Here is a 20,214-nt window from a genome sequence, read left to right as displayed (position 1 = left end):
AGCATCGATCGGCTTCAGTTAGCAGCAGTAGACAAGGAATCGCTCGATCGGGTTCAGTTAACAGCCATCAATCAATCGCTCGGGTTTAGTAATGTGTAGCCTACAGTGCAATCGCTCGGGTTCAGTTAGAGCCCAACGCCTCGCTCGGGTTCAGTTAGAGCCAACGCCTCGCGCACACACGCGTACGTGTACGAGAGAAACGCGCATTCCTCGGCCCCCGACCTCCCACCGTAATCGGGAACTCCCCGAAATTTTCCTCCCCCTCGCTTCTACCACGGTTTTTTCCGTCATGGACGGCCCAAAGAATGTCATGCAGCTGCATCTCCGGCCCACCCAGGATGAAAAGCCCATTTTCTGTCATGATTTTTTGTCATAGAAGTAGGAGCCCACCACATCTATGATGATACCGGGTTTTGTCACAATTATCGTCATAGAAGTGTCATATGTATGACAGAAAAAAAATTTGTTCGGCCCAAAATGTCACGGATGTGTCTTTTTTGTAGTGGAGCTCTTCATATATTGTTCTTCGCTTATTTACTTTTCCGTTGCTATTGTTACAATCACTACAAAACCCAAAAATATTACTTTTGCTACCGTTACCATTATTATCATATTAATTTGCTACTAAATACCTTGTTGCAGATATTAAGTTTCCAGGTGTGGTTGAATTGACAACTCAGCTGCTAATACTTGAGAATATTCTTTGGCTCCCCTTGTGTCGAATCAATAAATTTGGATTGAATACTCTACCCTCGAAAACTGTTGTGATCCCCTATACTTGTGGGTTATCACCTACAAGATGGAGGAGAATAGCTCAGCTAGTGAGCATGTGCTCAGAATGTCTGGGTACTACAATCGCTTGAATCAAGTGGGAGTTAATCTTCCAGATAAAATAGTGATTGACAGAATTCTCTAGTCACCATCACCAAGTTAGTAGAACTTCGTGATGAACTATAATATGCAAGGGATGACTAAAGTGATTCCCAAGCTCTTCGTGATGTTGAAATCGACGAAGGTAGAAATCAAGAAAGAGCATCAAGTGTTGATGGTAGACAAGACCACTAGTTTCAAGAAAAAGGGCAAAGGGAAGAAGGGGAACTTCAAGAAGAATAGCAAGCAAGTTGCTACTCCCGGGAAGAAGCCCAAGTCTGGACCTAAGCCTGAAACTGAGTGCTTCTACTACAAAGGGGCTGGTCACTGGAAGCGGAACTGCCCCAAGTATTTGGCGGATAAGAACGATGGCAAAGTGAAAGGTATATTTGATATACATGTTATTGTCGTGTACTTTACTAGTGTTTATAGTAACCCCAGGGTATTTGATACCGGTTCAGTTGCTAAGATTAGTAACTCAAAACAGGAGTTACAAAATGAACAAAGACTAGTTGAGGGCAAGGCAACGATGTGTGTTGGAAGTGATTCCAAGGTAGATAAGATCACCATCGCATACTCCCTCTACCTTAGGGATTAGTGTTGAACCTAAATAAATGTTATTTGGTGTTTGCGTTGAACATGAATATGATTGGATCATGTTTATTGCAATACAATTATTCATTTAAGTCAGAGAATAATTATTGTTCTGTTTACATGAATAAAACCTTCAATGGTCATACACCCAATGTGAATGGTTTGTTAAATCTCGATCGTGGTTATACACATATTCATAATATTGAAGCCAAAAGATGCAAAGTAAATAATGATAGTGCAACTTATTTGTGGCACTGCCGTTTAGGTCATATTGGTGTAAAGCGCATGAAGAAACTCCATGCTGATGGGCTTTTGCAATCACTTGATTATGAATTACTTGATGCTTGCGAACCATGCCTCATGGGCAAGATGACTAAAACTCCGTTCTTCGGAACAATGGAGCGAGCCACTGACTTATTGGAAATAATACATACTGATGTATGCGGTCCGATGATTGTTGAGGCTCGCGGCGGGTATCGTTATTTTCTGACCTTCACAGATGATTTGAGCAGATATGGGTATATCTACTTAATGAAACATAAGTCTGAAACATTTGAAAAGTTCAAAGAATTTCATAGTGAAGTAGAAAATCATCGTAACAAGAAAATAAAGTTTCTACAATCTGATTGCGAAGGCGAATATTTGAGTTACAAGTTTTGGTCTTCATTTAAAACAATGTGGAATAGTTTCGCAACTCACGCCACCTGGAACACCACAGCGTAATGGTGTGTCCGAACGTCGTAACCATACTTTATTAGATATGGTGCGATCTATGGTGTCTCTTACCGATTTACCACTATCGTTTTGGGGTTATGAATTAGAGACAGTTGCATTCACATTAAATAGGGTACCATCTAAATCTGTTGAGACGACACCATATGAACTATGGTTTGGCAAGAAACCAAAGTTGTCGTTTCATAAAGTTTGGGGTTGCAAGGCTTATGTGAAAAGGTTTAAACTGATAAGCTCAAACCTAAATCAGAGAAGTGCGTCTTCATAGGATACCCAAAAGAAACTATTGGGTACACCTTCTATCACAGATCCTAAGGCAAGATATTTGTTGCTAAGAATGGATCCTTTCTAGAGAAGGCTCGAAAGAAGTGAATGGGAGAAAAGTAGAACTTGATGAGGTAATTGTACCTTCTCCCGAATTGGAAAGTAGTTCATCATAGCAGTGATTCCTACACCAATTAGTGAGGAAGCTAATGATGATGATCATGAAACTTCAGATTAAGTTACTACCGAACCTCGTAGGTCAACCAGAGTACGGTCCACACCAGAGTGGTACGGTAATCCTGTTCTGGAAGTCATGTTACTAGACCATGACGAAGCGAAAAACCATGAGGAAACGATGACGAGCCCAGATTCCGTGAAATGGCTTGAGGCCATGAAATCTGAGATGGGATCCATGTATGAGAACAAAGTATGGACTTTGATTGACTTGCCCGATGATCAGTGAGCCATTGAGAATAAATGGATCTTCAAGAGGAAGACGGACACTGATAGTAGTGTTACTATCTCCAAAGCTCGAATTGTCGCAAAAGGTTTTCGACAAGTTCAAGGTGTTGACTATGATGAGATTTTTTCACTAGTATCGATGCTTAAAGTCTGTCCGAATTATGTTAGCAATTGTCGCATTTTATGAAATCTGGCAAATGGATGTCAAAACTGTATTCCTTAATGGATTTATTAAAGAAGAGTTGTATATGATCCAACCAGAACGTTTTCTCAATCCTAAAGGTGCTAACGAAGTGTGCAAGCTCCAGCGATCCATCTATGGACTGGTGCAAGCATCTCGGAGTTGGAATATACACTTTGATGAGTTGATCAAAGCATATAGTTTTATACAGACTTGTGGTGAAGACTCTATTTACAAGAAAGTGAGTGGGAGCACTACAGCCTTTCTGATAGGTATATGTGAATGACATATTGTTGATAGGAAATGATGTAGAATTTTATGGAAAGCATAAAGGAGTGTTTGAAAGGAGTTTTTCAAAGAAGACATCGGTGAAGCTACTTACATATTGGGCATAAAGATAGATCAAGACGCTTGATAAGACTTTCGATAAGTACATACCTTGATAAGATTTTGAAGGAGTTCAAAATGGATCAGTCAAAGAAGGAGTTCTTGCCTGAGTTGTAAGGTATGAAGTTGAGTAAGACTCAAAACCTGACCACGGCAGAAAATAGAGAGAGAATGAAAGTTGTTCCCTATGCCTCAGCCATAGGTTCTATAAAGTATGCCATGTTGTATACCAGACCTATTGTGTACCTTGCCATGAATTTGGCAAAGGGGTAGAATAGTGATCCAGGAGTTGATCACTGGATAGCGCTCAAAATTATCCTTAGAGGACTAAGGAAATATTTTTCGGTTATGGAGATGATAAATAGTTCATCGTAAAGAATTATGTCGATGCAAGCTTTAACACTGATCTGGATGACTCTAAGTCTCAATCTGGATACATATTGAAAGTGGGAGCAATTAGCTAGAGTAGCTCCGTGCAGAGCATTGTAGATGTAGAAAATTTGCAAAATATATACGGCTCTGAATGTGGTAGACCCGTTGACTAAACTTCTCTCACAAGCAAAACATGATCAGACCTTAGTACTCTTTGGGTGTTAATCACATAGCGATGTGAACTAGATTATTGACTCTAGTAAACCCTTTGGGTGTTATTCACATGGAGATGTGAACTAATCACATAAAGATGTGAACTATTGGTATTAAATCACATGATGATGTGAACTAGATTATTGACTCTAGTGCATGTGGGAGACTGAAGGAAATATGCCCTAGAGGCAATAATAAAATTGTTATTTATATTTCCTTACATCATGATAAATTTTTATTATTCATGCTAGAATTGTATTAACCGGAAACTTACTACATGTGTGAATACATAGACAAACATGGTGTCCCTAGTATGCCTCTACTAGACTAGCTCGTTAATCAAAGATGGTTAAGTTTCCTGACCATAGACATGTGTTGTCATTTGATGAACGGGATCACATCATTAGGGAATGATGTGATGGACAAGACCCATATGTTAGCTTAGCATAATGATAGTTTAGTTTTATTGCTATTGCTTTCTCATGACTTATACATGTTCCTCTGACCATGAGATTATGCCACTCATGAATACCGGAGGAACACCTTGTGTGCTATCAAATGTCACAACGTAACTGGGTGATTATAAATATGCTCTACATGTGTCTCCGATGGTGTTTTTTGAGTTGGCATAGATCGAGATTAGGATTTGTCACTCCGTGTATCGGAGAGGTATCTCTGGGCCCTCTCGGTAATGCACATCACTATAACCCTTGAAAGCAATGTGACTAATGAGTTAGTTACGAGATGATGCATTACGGAACGAGTAAAGAGACTTGCCGGTAACGAGATTGAACTAGGTATGAGGATACCGATGATCGAATCTCGGGCAAGTAACATACCGATGACAAAGGGAATGATGTATGTTGTTATGCGGTTTGACCGATAAAGATCTTCGTAGAATATGTAGGGGCCAATATGAGCATCCAGGTTCCTCTATTGTTTATTGACCGGATATGTGTCTCGGTATGTCTACATAGTTCTCGAACCCGTAGGGTCCGCACGCTTAACGTTCGATGATGATTTGTATTATGAGTTATGTGATTTGATGACCGAAGTTTGTTTGGAGTCCCGGATGAGATCACGGACATGACAAGGAGTCTCTAAATGGTCAAGAGATAAAGATTCATATATTGGAAGGTTGCATTTGGACATCAGAATGGTTCTGAGTGGTTCGAGCATTTTTGTGGAGTACCGGGAGGTTACCGGAACCCCCCGGGAGAAGTATTGGGCCTATTGGGCCTTATTAGAGGAGAGGAGAAAGCCCATGTGAGAAGGGTGTGCCCCCCTTGCCCAAACCTAATTGGACTAGGGAAGGGGGCCAGCCCCCCTCTTTCCTTCTCCCTCTCTCTCTCTTCCCCTTTTCCCTCTCCGCTGGAAGGAAGGAGGGGGCGAATCCTACTTGGACTAGGAATCCAAGTAGGACTCCCACCTTATGGTGCGCCCCCTTAGGCCGGCCACCTCCTCCTCCCCCTTTATATACGGAGGCGGGGGGCACCCCAAAGGCACAACAGACATCTCTTAGCCATGTGCAGTGCCCCCCTCCACAGTTTACCACCTCGGTCATATCGTTGTAGTGCTTAGGCGAAGCCCTGTGCTGGTAACTTCATCATCACCGTCGCCACGCCGTCATGCTGACGGAACTCTCCCTCATCCTCAACTAGATCAAGAGCTCGAGGAACGTCATCATGCTGAACGTGTGCAGAACACGGAGGTGCCGTACGTTCGGTACTTGGATCGGTTGGATCGTGAAGACGTTCGATTACATCGACCGCGTTACTAAATGCTTCCGCTTTCGGTCTACGAGGGTACGTGGACACACTCTCCTGTCTCTTTTCTATGCATCTCCTAGATAGATCTTGCGTGATCGTAGGAATTTTTTTGAAATACTGCGTTCCCCAACACATAGGTCATCGCAAAGATCTTGGACGACTCACCAAAGCACGAAAGTCGGTTAGATTATGGATTCCTATTTGAAGAGTGTCTAACCGCATGGATAAGGTCACATTAACCCATCAATTTTGGATCCAATTCAGAATTTTTCTTGGGAAGTTTCAGGAGGAAATTGGAATGGAATAATATAGATTCATACAGCAGGAAATGTTGTCTATTAATGCAAACGTTGTACCTAGAGGATAGTGATAGAGGAAGTGGGAAAATCGAAATGAAATTAATAAAGAATAAAGCAAAAAAATAAGTCAAATATAGAAGAGCCTAGATTCCAAATGAATAAATGGGAACTCGAAAATGATCCTTCTGATTCTCAAAGAATGAGGGGCAAGGGGATTGATACCGAGAAAGATTTCTTCTTATTATAAGACGGATTTGATCTACATATGTTTGGTAAAAGAACAATCTTCTCCTTTAATCATATCATAAATGGAAAGTGTTCAATTAGAACATGAAAACGTGACTACATTAGTCTTAGTTAGTCTTCGGGACGGAGTGGAAGAAGGGGGGAGACTCTCGAACAAGGAAAATCACCCCTTTGAAAGAATTGACCGAGGAGTCGTATGAGGTAAAAAATCTCATGTACGGTTCTGTAAAGGGACAGTAAGGGTGACTTATCTGTCGACTTTTCCACTATCAACCCCAAAAAACCCAACTCTGCCTTACGTAAAGTTGCTAGAGTACAATTAACCTCTGGATTTGAAATCACTGCTTATATACCTGGTATTGGCCATAATTTTAGAAGAACATTATGTAGTATTAGTAAGAGGATGAAGGGTTAAGGATTTAGCCGGTGTGAGATATCGCATTATCCGAGGAACCCTAGATGTTGTCGCAATAAAGAATCGTCAACAAGGGTGTTTTAGTGCGTTGTAGATTCTTATACAAGACTTGTACATTTGATGATGCCATGTGAATCGCTAGAAACATGTGAAGTGTACGGCTGACCCAATAACGAAAGTTTCGTAAGAGGACTGGAGCAGGCTACCGAGAGACAAAAGATCCTCTTTCTAAAGAGATTCTATTCGGAACTCTTATATGTCCAAGGTTAATATGAAAATTCTTTCAGAGGTTTTCCCTTTGTCCGAGGCTGGCTCGCCGCTATTCTAACAAGTGATGCTGATGGTGGCCGACTTCTAGGGCGTGGAAACACGTGGTGCATGTCTAAGCTTGTGCGACTTCGACAAGACTATGGCACGGGGTTGATTCAAGATGGTGCGCACAAGAGAGCTTGAAGTCGACAGGGCGTGGAGTAGCATGGCTAGCTACACAGAGTCATGTTGAAGGTGGAGTTGGAGTCTGATGGATGACTTCACTCTGAGCTGATGGAGGGGCTACGACGTAAATGCATGGAGAGTCAAAGCCTATTTCGGCGGTATAGCAAGAGACACGTGGATCGGACTGGGTACCAGTGGTCTGATGGAGACGTGATACTCGGCATCGGTCGGTGATGATCGATGGTTCTCTACAGTGGGGGTTGAGGCAGTGGGGGCTAGCTACCCGGGAGACTCGACGAGGATAGTAGAGGCTCGACGCGGTGATAGCAGCGAGGCGTGCGGTAAGCACGGGACACAGCGACAGGCCAAGGAACTGGTGGTCAGACAAAGTGTGTAGGGGTGCTGAAGCAGTGTTTATGAGTACCAAATTTAAGTTGGTGACTAGGTCTATCGGTGCTAGTTGATGGACAGGAGTTGAACATGGATAATCTGAGGAAGTGGCGGAAAGTCTAAAATTGTCAAAAGTTGAGAGAGTACACGATTGTATATTATGTGGTGTTCAGTGCACATGGCCAAGTGCGGATGACAAGTACAGAAGGAGGCGGAGTGCTATAGTTGTTGGGGAACGTAGTAATTTCAAAAAAAATCCTACGCACATGCAAGATCATGGTGATGCATAGCAACGAGAGGGGAGAGTGTGTCCACGTACCCTCGTAGACCGAAAGTGGAAGCGTTAGCACAACACGGTTGATGTAGTCGTACGTCTTCATGATCCGACCGATCAAGTACCAAACGCACGTCACCTCCGAGTTCTGCACACGTTCAACTCGATGACGTCCCTCGAACTCCGATCCAGCCGAGATTTGAGGGAGAGTTCCGTCAGCATGACGGCATGGTGAAGATGATGATGTTCTACCGACGCAGGGCTTCACCTAAGCACCGCTACAATATTATCGAGGTAGATTATGGTGGAGGGGGGCACCGCACACGGCTAAGAGATCCAAGAGATCAATTGTTGTGTCTCCAAGGGGAGCCTTCCTCCTCGTATATAAAGGAGTGGAGGAGGGGGAGGGGGCCGGCCACCCTAGGCGCGCCCCATGAGGAGTCCTACTCCCACTGGGAGTAGGACTCCCCCCTTCCATGTGGGAGTAGGAGAGGAGAGGGAAGGAGAGAGAGGGGGGGAAAGGAAAGGGGGGCGCCCCTTCCTTGTCCAATTCGGACTGGGAGGGAAGGGGGCGCGCGGCTGCCATTGGCCGTCCCTCCTCTTCTCCACTAGAGCCCAATAGGCCCATTAGTCTCTCCGGGGGGTTCCGATAACCCCCCGGTACTCCGGTATATGCCCGAAATTCCTCGAAACCATTCCGGTGTCCGAACATAGTCGTCCAATATATCGATCTTTATGTCTCGACCATTTCGAGACTCCTCGTTATTTCCGTGATCACATCCGGGACTCCGAACTACCTTCGGTACATCAAAACACATAAACTCATAATATAACCGTCATCGAACTTTAAGCGTGCGGACCCTACGGGTTTGAGAACTATGTAGACATGACCGAGACACGTCTCCGGTCAATAACCAATAGTGAAACCTGGATGCTCACATTGGCTCCCACATATTCTACGAAGATCTTTATCGGTCAAACGCATAACAATATACGTTGTTCCCTTTGTCATCGGTATGTTACTTGCCCGAGATTCGATCGTCGGTATCTCAATACCTAGTTCAATCTCGTTATCGGCAAGTCTCCTTACTCGTTACGTAATGCGTCATCCCGTAACTAACTCATTAGTCACATTGTTTGCAAGGCTTATAGTGATGTGCATTACCGAGAGGGCCCAGAGATATCTCTCCGACAATCGGAGTGATAAATCCTAATCTCGAAATACGCAAAATCAACAAGTACCTTCGGAGACACCTGTAGAGCATCTTTATAATCACCCAGTTACGTTGTGACGTTTGGTAGCACACTAAGTGTTCATCCGGTAAACGGGAGTTGCATAATCTCATAGTCATAGGAACATGTATAAGTCATGAAGAAAGCAATAGCAACATATTAAACAATCAAGTGCTAAGCTAACGGAATGGGTCAAGTCAATCACATCATTCTCCTAATGATGTAATCCCGTTAATCAAATAACAACTCATGTCTATGGTTAGGAAACTTAACCATCTTTGATTAACGAGCTAGTCAAGTAGAGGCATACTAGTGACACTATGTTTGTCTATGTATTCACACATATATTATGTTTCCGGTTAATACAATTCTAGCATGAATAATAAACATTTATCATGAAATAAGGAAATAAATAATAACTTTATTATTGCCTCTATGGCATATTTCCTTCAATAGATGTGGGACATGTTAGAGACTATCCAGGAAGAAGGGTGAGACAACTGCGAATTTGACTCAGGGTGACACCGGGCGACGGTGAAATTCCTTCAAGTTTCAGAGAGACGGTTAAGGAAAGCGGTGACGTTAAGTTCAGGTAACTCTTATATGTGGCGTCCAATATGTGAGTTGTTCACTTTCACGCAGACATTGGTCGGTGTTTGATGGCGTTGAACGGATTCTCCGAAAGTTGGGACCACAAAGTAGAGTAATGAGAAACTTAATTTTGCTCGAGTGTTGACTGTGAAGATGACGAGAAGGGACTACAGTTGCAGGTGGAGTCACATGGAGTCTGGAAGTAGTAGTGGTGCTCATGGTGTATCTCAAGTCCAATGTACATCGAGGTTCGACGTGTGGTGGAGAACATTCGCCAAGGTGGAGTTTGTTAGAGTTGTGTCGAATATTATTGTACAAGGTAGGTTACAGTTGGACTTGGTTTTGGACTGTGTGTAGATATGATAGGAGTTGTGTCCTAATAGAACACTTGTATCCTAGGCCTCTCATATATATCAGAGGTAGACACACGATGTAACATATGCCAACATAATAGCACAGGCACGCGGGGGAGCCGGCGATGTGTGCCGGCGCCAGTCGGGGTGCGGTATTGTAGCGGTGTCATGGGGAGGAGCGCATGTAGTCATGCTCCGGGGATATAGCTATGATGTGAACCTTGTTAACAAATCTCGACGTCGTGCTTGTGTAATTGCTTGATCCTTGATAGATCAACGATGCGCCTCGGATTTATTCTAACACACTAAGTCCGGCATGTACATTCAGTCGGGCATGTAGCCGGGCTACACCCAATCTGACACGTACAAGCCAGGCACAGACACACAACAACAAAATTGGGCATCGGACAGCAGGAGCGGGACGAGGACGGCGACAATGATGATCCTATTTTTTTTAGATGAACAATGATGATCCAAATAATAATTTAGGATCGTCATCGTTCAACTAAGAAAAGGAACATCGTAATTTGCAGAAGGTTACAAACAATGTAAGCGCGCTGGGCCATGGCGAGACCAGCCCATCAGAGACCCGGTTGAACACGGCTCACTTGGCCCACTAGAGACCCAATTGAGCACGGTTCACTTGGCCCATTAGAGACCCAGTTGAACACGGCTCACTTGGACCGGGGTGTAGCCCGACTCAATTTCTCTCGGCGTTCACTTCTGTTCCTACGACTTACGGACGAGAGGTCCTATATGGCGCGCCACGCTCTGAGAACGCAGCGGGCGCACACCCCCTGCTCCCCCCCTTCGCGCCCTTCTGGTCCGGCCCATGTGCGGCCGGCATGCCGCCAATTTTTTTCCGTCTTTTTCTTTGCGTTTTTTTTCTCTTTTTTCAATAATTCAGGATATCAAATAGTTTCTAAATTTCAGTTAAAGTTGCTAACTAAAAAAACAATCATGATTTCGAAAAAAATCACTATTTCAAATATATACCCGGGAATTCAAAATATGTTCCAAAATTTTAAAAATGTTCACGAAGTAAAAAAAATCATGATTTCAAAAAAAGTTCATCATTCGCGAAATATTCACGAATTGGCAAAAAAATGTTCACAAATTTAAAAAATGTCCTCTAATTTAGAAAAATGTCCATAATTTCAAAAAAGTTTATGCATTGGTGAAATGTTCACGAATTTGCAAAAAATGTTCTTGATTCCAAAGGAATGAACATTTTATTGAATTTGATGAACATATTTTGAACATCGATGAACAAATTTGGCATTTGATGAACATTTTTTTTAATTTGAAGAACAAAATTTGTGTTAGAGAAATTTTTTGGAAAAAATATGAACAAAATTTGCATTCGATGAACATTTTTTTGAAAAACTGATGAACAAATTTTTAATCCAGTGAACAAATTTTGAATGTAATGATTTTTTTTAATCTGATGAACAAAAAAATTAATTAAAAAAAGAAACCGATGAACATTTTTTTAGTTTGATGAACAACTCTTGAATTTTTGTGAACATTTTCTAAATCTGATGAACAAAAAATTGAATTGGATGAACTTTTTTGGATTGTTGAACATTTTTTTGCATGGTTGAACATTTTTTGAATTCGATGAAAAAAAGTTGTTAACGAATTCAAAATAGAAAAATTGTAGAAATAGTCCAAACGTGAAGAAGAAGAAGAAAATAGGGAAAAAAGGAAATAAAAAACGAAAAAGAAAAACGAAATAAAAAATTGAAAAGAACAGAAAAACGAAAAAAAACAGTACAGAAAACATAAAAAAGGAAAAAAAAGGTTCCGGACCAAATACCGGCAGAACCAGAGAAAGGGAAGCGAACTGGGCCGGCCCGATAAGGGAAGAAATGACGCCTGTCAAGCAAACCTTTGGACTTGTCTCAAAAAAAAAAGCAAACCTTTGGAACGACGGGTCAACCGCCCAGGGACGTACCGGACCAAGACGGGCCCGTCTCTTCGATTCGATCCATAGCTCGTCCTCCCCCAAACCCTACCCCATGTCCGACGGCGGCGGCGGAGAGCCCGGGGCCGGCGGCTCGGCGCCGGTGTGCAACTTTGTTCGGAAGCCACCGAAGAATATCCGGAAGCGTCCCGCCGCCTCCGTCGGCTCTGACGACGAAGAAGGTAGCGGCGGCGACGATTCCGGGGCCATCGCGGCGGCGCGATCTAAGAAGCCGCCCTCTACTACCAGCAAGCTCTTCTTCTCCTCCGCCGACAACTCACACGAGCCCCGCCGTTTCCAGTTCGAGTCGTCCCGGACGATTCAGTCCTCCACCGACAACCGCGCCACTGCGACGCTCGAGACGGAGACGGCGTACGACCGCGATGCGCGCGCCATCCGCGAGCGGCAGCTCAAGCAGGCTGAGGAGTCCCTCAAGAAGAACCCCTCTGCGTCCTCCTCCTCCGGGGAGCTCTACAAGGGGATCCACGGCTACACAGATCACAAGGCCGGCTTCCGGCGGGAGCACACGGTCTCCGGAGAGAAGGCTGGCGGCGCGCACGGCCCCCTGCGGGCGTCAGCGCACATACGCCTCTCGACGCGGTTTGACTACCAACCAGACATCTGCAAGGATTATAAGGAGACCGGCTATTGTGGCTACGGCGATTCCTGCAAGTTCATGCACGACAGAGGTGACTACAAGTCTGGGTGGCAGCTCGAGAGGGAGTGGGATGAGGCCGAGAAAGCCCGCAAACGCCGCATAGCGATGCGTGAGTTGGATGGTAGTGATGCCGAGGCAGAGGAGGAGGACAGCGACGACGATGAGGCACTGCCCTTTGCCTGCTTCATATGCAGGGAGCCCTTTGTTGACCCGGTGGTCACAAAGTGCAAGCATTATTTCTGCGAGCATTGCGCATTAAAGGTACCCCGCAATTTGTTCTGATTTTGTGCTGATAATTATGCCTACTCATCAATGCAAATCTAGTTCATTTGCTTAGCTAGGCTAACAGTTTGTCATATATATAGAGAGATGTAACATGGAACCATGATTGTTTGAGTTCGAGCCATGAACTATTGAAACATTAGCACTTGCGCAAGACTTCTAATTCTGAAGATATTGAGTATTCAATCCAAATATATATGAATTTACCCTATTACGTAAAGCACCTATGATTATGGATATATGGCAGTGTGGTGGAAACAAATTTCCATATCCATACTGGCTGAATGTGTTTTTTTGGACTAGCTGAATGTTTTGTTGGTTCAAGCTTCAGCCATATGGCCCATTATAGCATGCAGCACTGCATTATATCTGGAATGTCAAATCCAAGTTTATAGTTGATTTGTGAGTTCTTAGAAATTCTCCTTCCCATCTATATTTAGCTGTGTGATATGAATGTTTTTTTAATTGAAATGTTAGTACAAAGAGTACCATGCATGACCGCTTAATAATTGAAATATTATTCACTTGGTGCACCTTTTCTGTTGGAGTTAGAGATCTTTATTTGATTGCATAGGACCATCTTGCAGCCTGTCCTGCGTGCAAATTATAGTTTACATATACAGAGAGATGCCAATGGGGTTCAAAGGGAATGTGGAAAATATACTTGACAATAGATAAGTTTTTTACTTTGATATGGAGGAGCAAGTGCATTCACAGAGCTTGCATAGTTGACTTATTCGTTAGCCTCTTGACGTTCTAGGAAGTGCATTCACAGGGCTTGCATAGTTTGTCCAGATCTATACTCTATAGAGAATGTGAGCAAGGAGTCTGGAAACGTAAATTCTGCAGACAACCTGTTACATACAATTGGATGCTGCGTGTCACCAGTGCATGGGTCAATTGTAGTCTTTTGTGTACAAGACTCTAGGGTTTATTTAACCTCATTGTAACAGACTAACAAAAACATTAGGTGTTCCCCTTAGGAAATTTCATCTAGTTACTCAGGAGTTACCGAGTAATTGTACAAAGAAAATAACTCTCGAGGTTTCGTAGTTCTCAGAATGATTGTTGCTCATATTGCAAATATAGTTCTGACAATCTGCATCCGTTGATTTCAGCATCACTCGAAGAACAAGAAGTGCTTCGTCTGCAATAAACCGACGCTTGGCATCTTCAATGCGGCACAGGAGATCCGGAAGAAGATTGCCCAGGACAAGAAGCAGCAGGACCTTTGATGACTGTTGCGCAATGTAGCTTGTATCATGCAGGATTACTTCTCTTCTGTAATTGTATTGTTTGAAAATGAGGGGGAAATATCCAGGAATCAGTTTTGTTTCTTTAGCTCTGTACTAGCTCCTACTTACCATTAGCCACCAAAATCTCAGCTTCTTGTGGCATTGCAGAAGCTTGTGTCATCATGTCGAACTGGTTCTGAATGGATGTGAAGTGTCATGCACATTTACGGCTACTTAAAAAAATGGATCTTTGCCGAGGTATTATTTGTCTTGACGGACCTTCATTTGCACTACACTTGCACTTGGCGGCGCCATCTGTCTGCCTTTGACTGCACCGTCCCAGGTCGACAGCGTGGCACATACTTCGGCATTACTCGTTGCAGAAATGGTATTTGACACAAAAATGAATGTATTTTTAGCTTTAGATACATCCATTTTTATCTGTTGTCACGAAGATGGATGTATCTAAATGTATTTTAGTTTCAGATACATCCATTTTTATCCATTGTGATAAGTAATTCGAGACGGAGGGAGTAATAAAGACGACAACAAGACCTGGTCATCTAAAGAAAGACCTGAAAGTGACAACTCTCTAGGTGGCCAACGTCGTTCGTAAAGAGTCAAATGGCAAATCTTGCAATCCCAGTGTTGGGATATGGGCGACTGCTTCCCCGACCAAGCTCGAGCAGCCCTATGTCACCCAAGGAAATCGCAATCCAAAATTCCTAATACAATAGATTTCGGGCACCTTGCTACATGACATATATCGCGCATTGCATTAGACAATAACTCCTGGGAGTCATCAGCCTGTTATCCCTGACGCATCTTTGATGTGTTGAGCGAGAGCCCTTCCACACGTGACTCCCAGGTCACTATGGTCGACTCTCGTCTATGTTCGACCAGTCGGTCTCACAGTCGGCAGACTTATACCATTACGCTCACGAGCAGAATCAACGATTGAGCCTATCTTCGCACTCCTCTGTTCTCTTTAGGAGGCATCGTCCCATATAAACTACCCATCATGCAGTATCCCCCCACCCCTGGCCCACGTGTGAATGATCGGTGCGGCGATTAGGCATCCTTAGATGAAAGAGTGGTCTTTTAGGATTGGTCGTTGCGTGTCACCACCTCGCACCTATCCTACACTGCTTTCTGAAGGTGCACTCCACCGCCATCTGCGTTTTCATGTGTGGTACAATGGAAATGTGCAACCTTTTCCCCTAGCTCATTGGAATGGCACAAAAATGGTCTTTCAACTTGAGGAGAGGCTCATTTTGAGTCCTATGAGCGCCTTTAAGGAATCTTCATCGTCAACATCCTGGGGAACTATGTGTAACCCTTGATGTCGATGAAACCCATCACCTTGCAGCAAAAAGCAAGGGAATCCCTCCAACTTTTTTAAGAGCTTTTCCACAATTCGAAGTCACATAGCCAAAACTCCCAAGTCGATAGTCATCCATGCATTTATGCAGACTTTGCTCTAAGGGGAGCTAAATTGGGCTCTCAACCTCAAACCGCCCTGAACCACCAAAAAGTTGTACTACAGTGACCTCGCTAAGAGATCGACAGAGGCCCAGAGCCGTGTTAGTCATCCAACGTCCGAACCCAAGAAACTCCTCGAAGACTCCAAGGTTGAAGTCATCCATATCGCAATAAGTGACTGATCATGGTGGTCATTAATGCCAAGCCGAAGAACCTGAAGGAAACATGTCCTAGAGGCAATAATAAAGTTGGGACAACGCTAACGCCCACACGTGTGGTGGGAGCCAAACCCGCCCACACGCTCTATAACACACGTACTACGCCATGTCACCGCATGCATGCATGTGAGAATTTTTTTGGATTTTCTGTTTTTAAAATGTTTTATCTCTTAAATAAAAAATCCGATTGAAGATCCGTTTTCACCATTAAATCCCTCGCGACGAGATCTTCGAAACTAGATCTCATATCAATATATTTCGACGAATTTTTTTTGGTTAAAAGTTGCCGTGTCTATTGCACATGAATTGCCATGATGTTTACACTGAAGTTGCCATGATATGTGTCAGCTATTTTCTTCTACATTTAAAAGTAAATTTTGACATATTATAAAACGGGGAATTAAGAAACTAGACTTATCATGCATCATAAACTAAAATTGCCATGATACATGCACTTAAAATTGCCATGGTTCATACAATTTTTTTTCATGGTCAAAGTACTGAAATTGCCATCATCAAAAAACTAAAATTGGCACATGGCAACTGCAGTGTAAACATCATGGCAACTTTTGGGCAAAAAAAATCGTCGAAACATATCAACATGGGGTCTAGTTTTGAAGATATCGTCGAGACGGATTTAATGGTGAAAACAGATTTTTAATTCCATTTTTTAATTAAGAGATAAAACATTTTTAAGCCGAAAACCAAAAAAAATTCTGCTGATATCTCTTCATACATGGAAAAATGAGTGGTGATGAAGACATGTGGGTGATGTGCAAACGCCCACACGTGTGGGCGTTAGTTTTTCCGTAAAGTTGTTATTTATATTTCCTTATGTCATGATAAATATTTATTATTCATGCTAGAATTATATTAACCGGAAACTTAGTACATATGTGAATACATAGACAAAGAGAGAGTCCCTAGTATGCCTCTACTAGACTAGCTCATTAATCAAATATGGTTAAGTTTCCTGATCAAAGACATGTGTTATCATTCAATGAACGGGATCACATCATTAGAGAATGATGTGATGGACAAGACCCACCCATTAGCTTAGCATTATGACCGTTTAGTTTTATTGCTATTGCTTTCTTCATGACTTATACATGTTCCTCTGACTATGTGATTATACAACTCCCGAATACCAGAGGAACACCTTATGTGCTATCAAACGTCACAACGTAACTGGGTGATTATAAAGATGCTCTACAGGTGTCTCCGATGGTGTTTGTTGAGTTGGCATAGATCGAGATTAGGATTTGTCACTCCGAGTATCGAAGAGGTATCTCTGGGCCCTCTCGGTAATGCACATCACTATAAGCCTTGCAAGCAATGTGACTAATGAGTTAGTTGTGGGATGATGTATTACGGAACGAGTAAAGAGACTTGCCGGTAACGAGATTGAACTAGGTATGATGATACCGACGATCGAATCTCGGGCAAGTAACATATCGATGACAAAGGGAACAACGTATGTTGTTGTGCGGTTTGACCGATAAAGATCTTCGTAAAATATGTAGGAGCCAATATGAGCATCCAGGTTCCGCTATTGGTTATTGACCGGAGATATGTCTCGGTCATATCTACATAGTTCTCGAACTCGTAGGGTCCGCACGCTTGACGTTCGATGACGATTTGTATTATGAGTTATGTGATTTGATGACCGAAGATTGTTCGGAGTCCCGGATGAGATCACGGACATAACGAGGAGTCTCGAAATGGTCAAGAGGTAAAGATCGATATACTGGAAGGCTATATTCGGACATCGGAATGGTTCCCAGTGATTCGGGTATTTTTCGGAGTACCGGAGGGTTATGGGAATTCATGGGGGAAGTTAATGGGCCTTATTTGGCTTTAGTGGAGAGAGGGAAGAAGGGCCACGAGGTGGCACGCGCCTCCCCCTGCCCAAACCGAATTGGACAAGGGGTGGGGCGCTGCTCGTCCTTTCCTTCTCCCTCTCCCTCCTTTCCTTCTTTCTTACTCCGAAAAGGAAAGGGAATCCTAGTAGAACTTGGGAGTCCCAGTAGGACTCCCTATACTTGGCGCGCCCCTAGGAGGGCCGGCCTCTCTCCCTCCCTCCTTTATGTACGTGGGCAGGGGCACCCCAAAGACACACCAAGTCTTCTCTTAGCCGTGTGTGGTGCCCCCCTCCACAGTTACACACATCGGTCATATCGTCGTAGTGCTTAGGCGAAGCCCTGCGCCGGTAACTTCATCATCACCGTCGCCACACCGTCGTGCCAACGGAACTCTCCCTCGTCCTCAACTGAATCAAGAGATTGAGGGACGCCATCGAGCTGAACTAGTGCTGAACGCGGAGGTGCCGTACGCTCGGTGCTTGAATCGGTTGGATCGCGAAGATATTCGACTACATCAGCCGCATTACTAAACGCTTCCGCTTTCGGTCTACGAGGGTACGTAGACACACTCTTCCCTCTAGTTGCTATGCATCTCCTAGATAGATCTTGCGTGATCGTAGGTAAATTTTTTGAAATACTGCGTTTCCCAACAGAACCCCCATTTGACACCATCGTCGACTCTCCTGAAATGCCTCACGAAGATGGAGCCAACCTCCTCAACGAAATCCAGGTCAAGATGTGTAGGAAACATCCTACATGGAGGTCTACTGCCGCCAAGGCACTCATACAAAGCTTCTACCAGTCCACAATGGTCAAAGACCAATTTGCACTCTTCTGCAGGTGCCGTCACAAAATTGGGCAATGCTCCGGTATGCATACTCAAGAGCATTTATATTGCCAGGGATTGATCGCGAAAGAGCGATAAAAAATGTGGGTCAGGCCCAATACTGTACAAGTGCACATTATAGCTACACCTTTTTTGAATTGCTACAAGCAAAGAATAGGCAATTTCGAACGAAAAGCCTTACTTGGCGCTTAAGGCACACACCAAAATATAAAACCGACCGACCCATAAAGGCTAAAGGGGTTATTCTAGCTTTGGGAACCATCTAGAAGGTTTCCCTGTTTTTTCCAGCCAATTCCACTATGTTTTTCTTGGCTAGTTTTTACTCATTTTGTCCAGTTTTTTGCACTTTCTATTGTTTATTTTACAAAATATATATTATAAAGAATTTCAACATTTTTTCAAATGCTTGGTTTTTCAAAACTATATACATTTTTCAAAATCTTGAGTTCTTACATTTTTTTTAATATTTTCTTAAAATTTGTAATTTTTCCAAACTTGCATTTTTTTATTTTACCATAAATTTAAAGCAGGCCACATAAAGCGAGCTGCCAGCCAGCCCGACCGTACGAGTTTTATTGGGCAGGCCAATGGGAACCCATGTGCGGCGGGGTGACAGTTGGTGCCTTAACTGTCGCTATATTCTGTTCGGAATTGCCTACGGGCGAGCAAATCGGTCTGGCCCATTAGTACAATTTCTCGCTGCCGCTCTGCTTCGCTCGCTCGCTCTTTTTTTTTTCTTTTGTTCTTTCCTTTGAGTTTTCACCGTTTTCTTCAGTTTTTTTCCTTCGTTATACTTTGTTTTAACTTGTTTTTCATGGTTTTCTTTGGTTCTTTCTTTCTTCGTTATACTTTTGGTTCATTTTTCCTTTCTAAACACATGTCCTCTTTTAGTGAGTACACCATTTATATTTTGTAGCGCACACTTGAAATGTAGTTTTTTAATACAATTTGGACATTTTTAAATACAAGATTCATATTTTTAAATACATGTTTTGAGCACTTTCTTGAATATGTGGAGATTTTTTTTCAAATGTACATGGTACATTTCAAATGGCAATAAACATTTTCTTAAACTACATGAATATTTTTATGTTATAGAAATATTTTTAAAATGTCACGCTGCATTTTTTACTGAAAATAAAAAAATTAACTTATGAGAATATTTTTTCACACATCTATAATGTTTATTAAATTCACAAATATTTTTTTGAAACAGGAATATTTCTATCAAATGTGATTTACATTTTTTTATTGGCGAAAACATTTTTTTTCTACATTACGCATTTTTTATGTTGTACACACTTTTTTTCTACACTTTTTTATTTTCACATTAGTTTTTATCATTCTGCACGTATTTCTAAGATTTAGGTTTTTTGGGGGTTATTTTAGTTTTTGGGTATTCGTCTGCTTTTCAAAAGGTTTTGTGGATTTTTTTTTGCGAACCACAAGTATCATAGAGTTGTTTCATTTTTCTAATGGATGCACATATTTAACTTTCACGAGAAGCAAGATTTGCTCTCTTGAAAACAGAGTTTTGGTTCTGCAAGAAGCACAATCGTGCTTTTCGGGGAAAAACAAGTCTAT

At 42.7% G+C, this 20,214-nt stretch overlaps 1 protein-coding gene across 1 annotated transcript; it reads left to right on the top strand.

Annotated features, from left to right (window-relative positions):
* The first annotated feature begins 12,025 nt into the window (after positions 1-12,025).
* On the top strand, positions 12,026-14,491 carry LOC119285141 (zinc finger CCCH domain-containing protein 15-like). The gene is made up of 2 exons (XM_037564365.1): positions 12,026-12,965; positions 14,105-14,491. The coding sequence occupies exons 1-2, from the start codon at positions 12,102-12,104 to the stop codon at positions 14,219-14,221; spliced, it is 981 nt and encodes a 326-aa protein (XP_037420262.1). The 5' UTR covers positions 12,026-12,101; the 3' UTR covers positions 14,222-14,491.
* Positions 14,492-20,214: the final 5,723 nt, after the last annotated feature.

Source organism: Triticum dicoccoides, chromosome 4A, assembly GCF_002162155.2.
Source record: "Triticum dicoccoides isolate Atlit2015 ecotype Zavitan chromosome 4A, WEW_v2.0, whole genome shotgun sequence".
Lineage (NCBI taxonomy): Eukaryota > Viridiplantae > Streptophyta > Magnoliopsida > Poales > Poaceae > Triticum > Triticum dicoccoides.
This window is presented reverse-complemented; position numbering and strand designations above follow the sequence as displayed.

Coding starts and splice junctions, on each gene's coding strand:
- LOC119285141 (XM_037564365.1), top strand. CDS start 12,102: ATGTCCGACGGCGGCGGCGGAGAGCCCGGGGCCGGCGGCTCGGCGCCG. Junction 12,966..14,104: donor GCGAGCATTGCGCATTAAAG/GTACCCCGCAAT, acceptor CGTTGATTTCAG/CATCACTCGAAGAACAAGAA.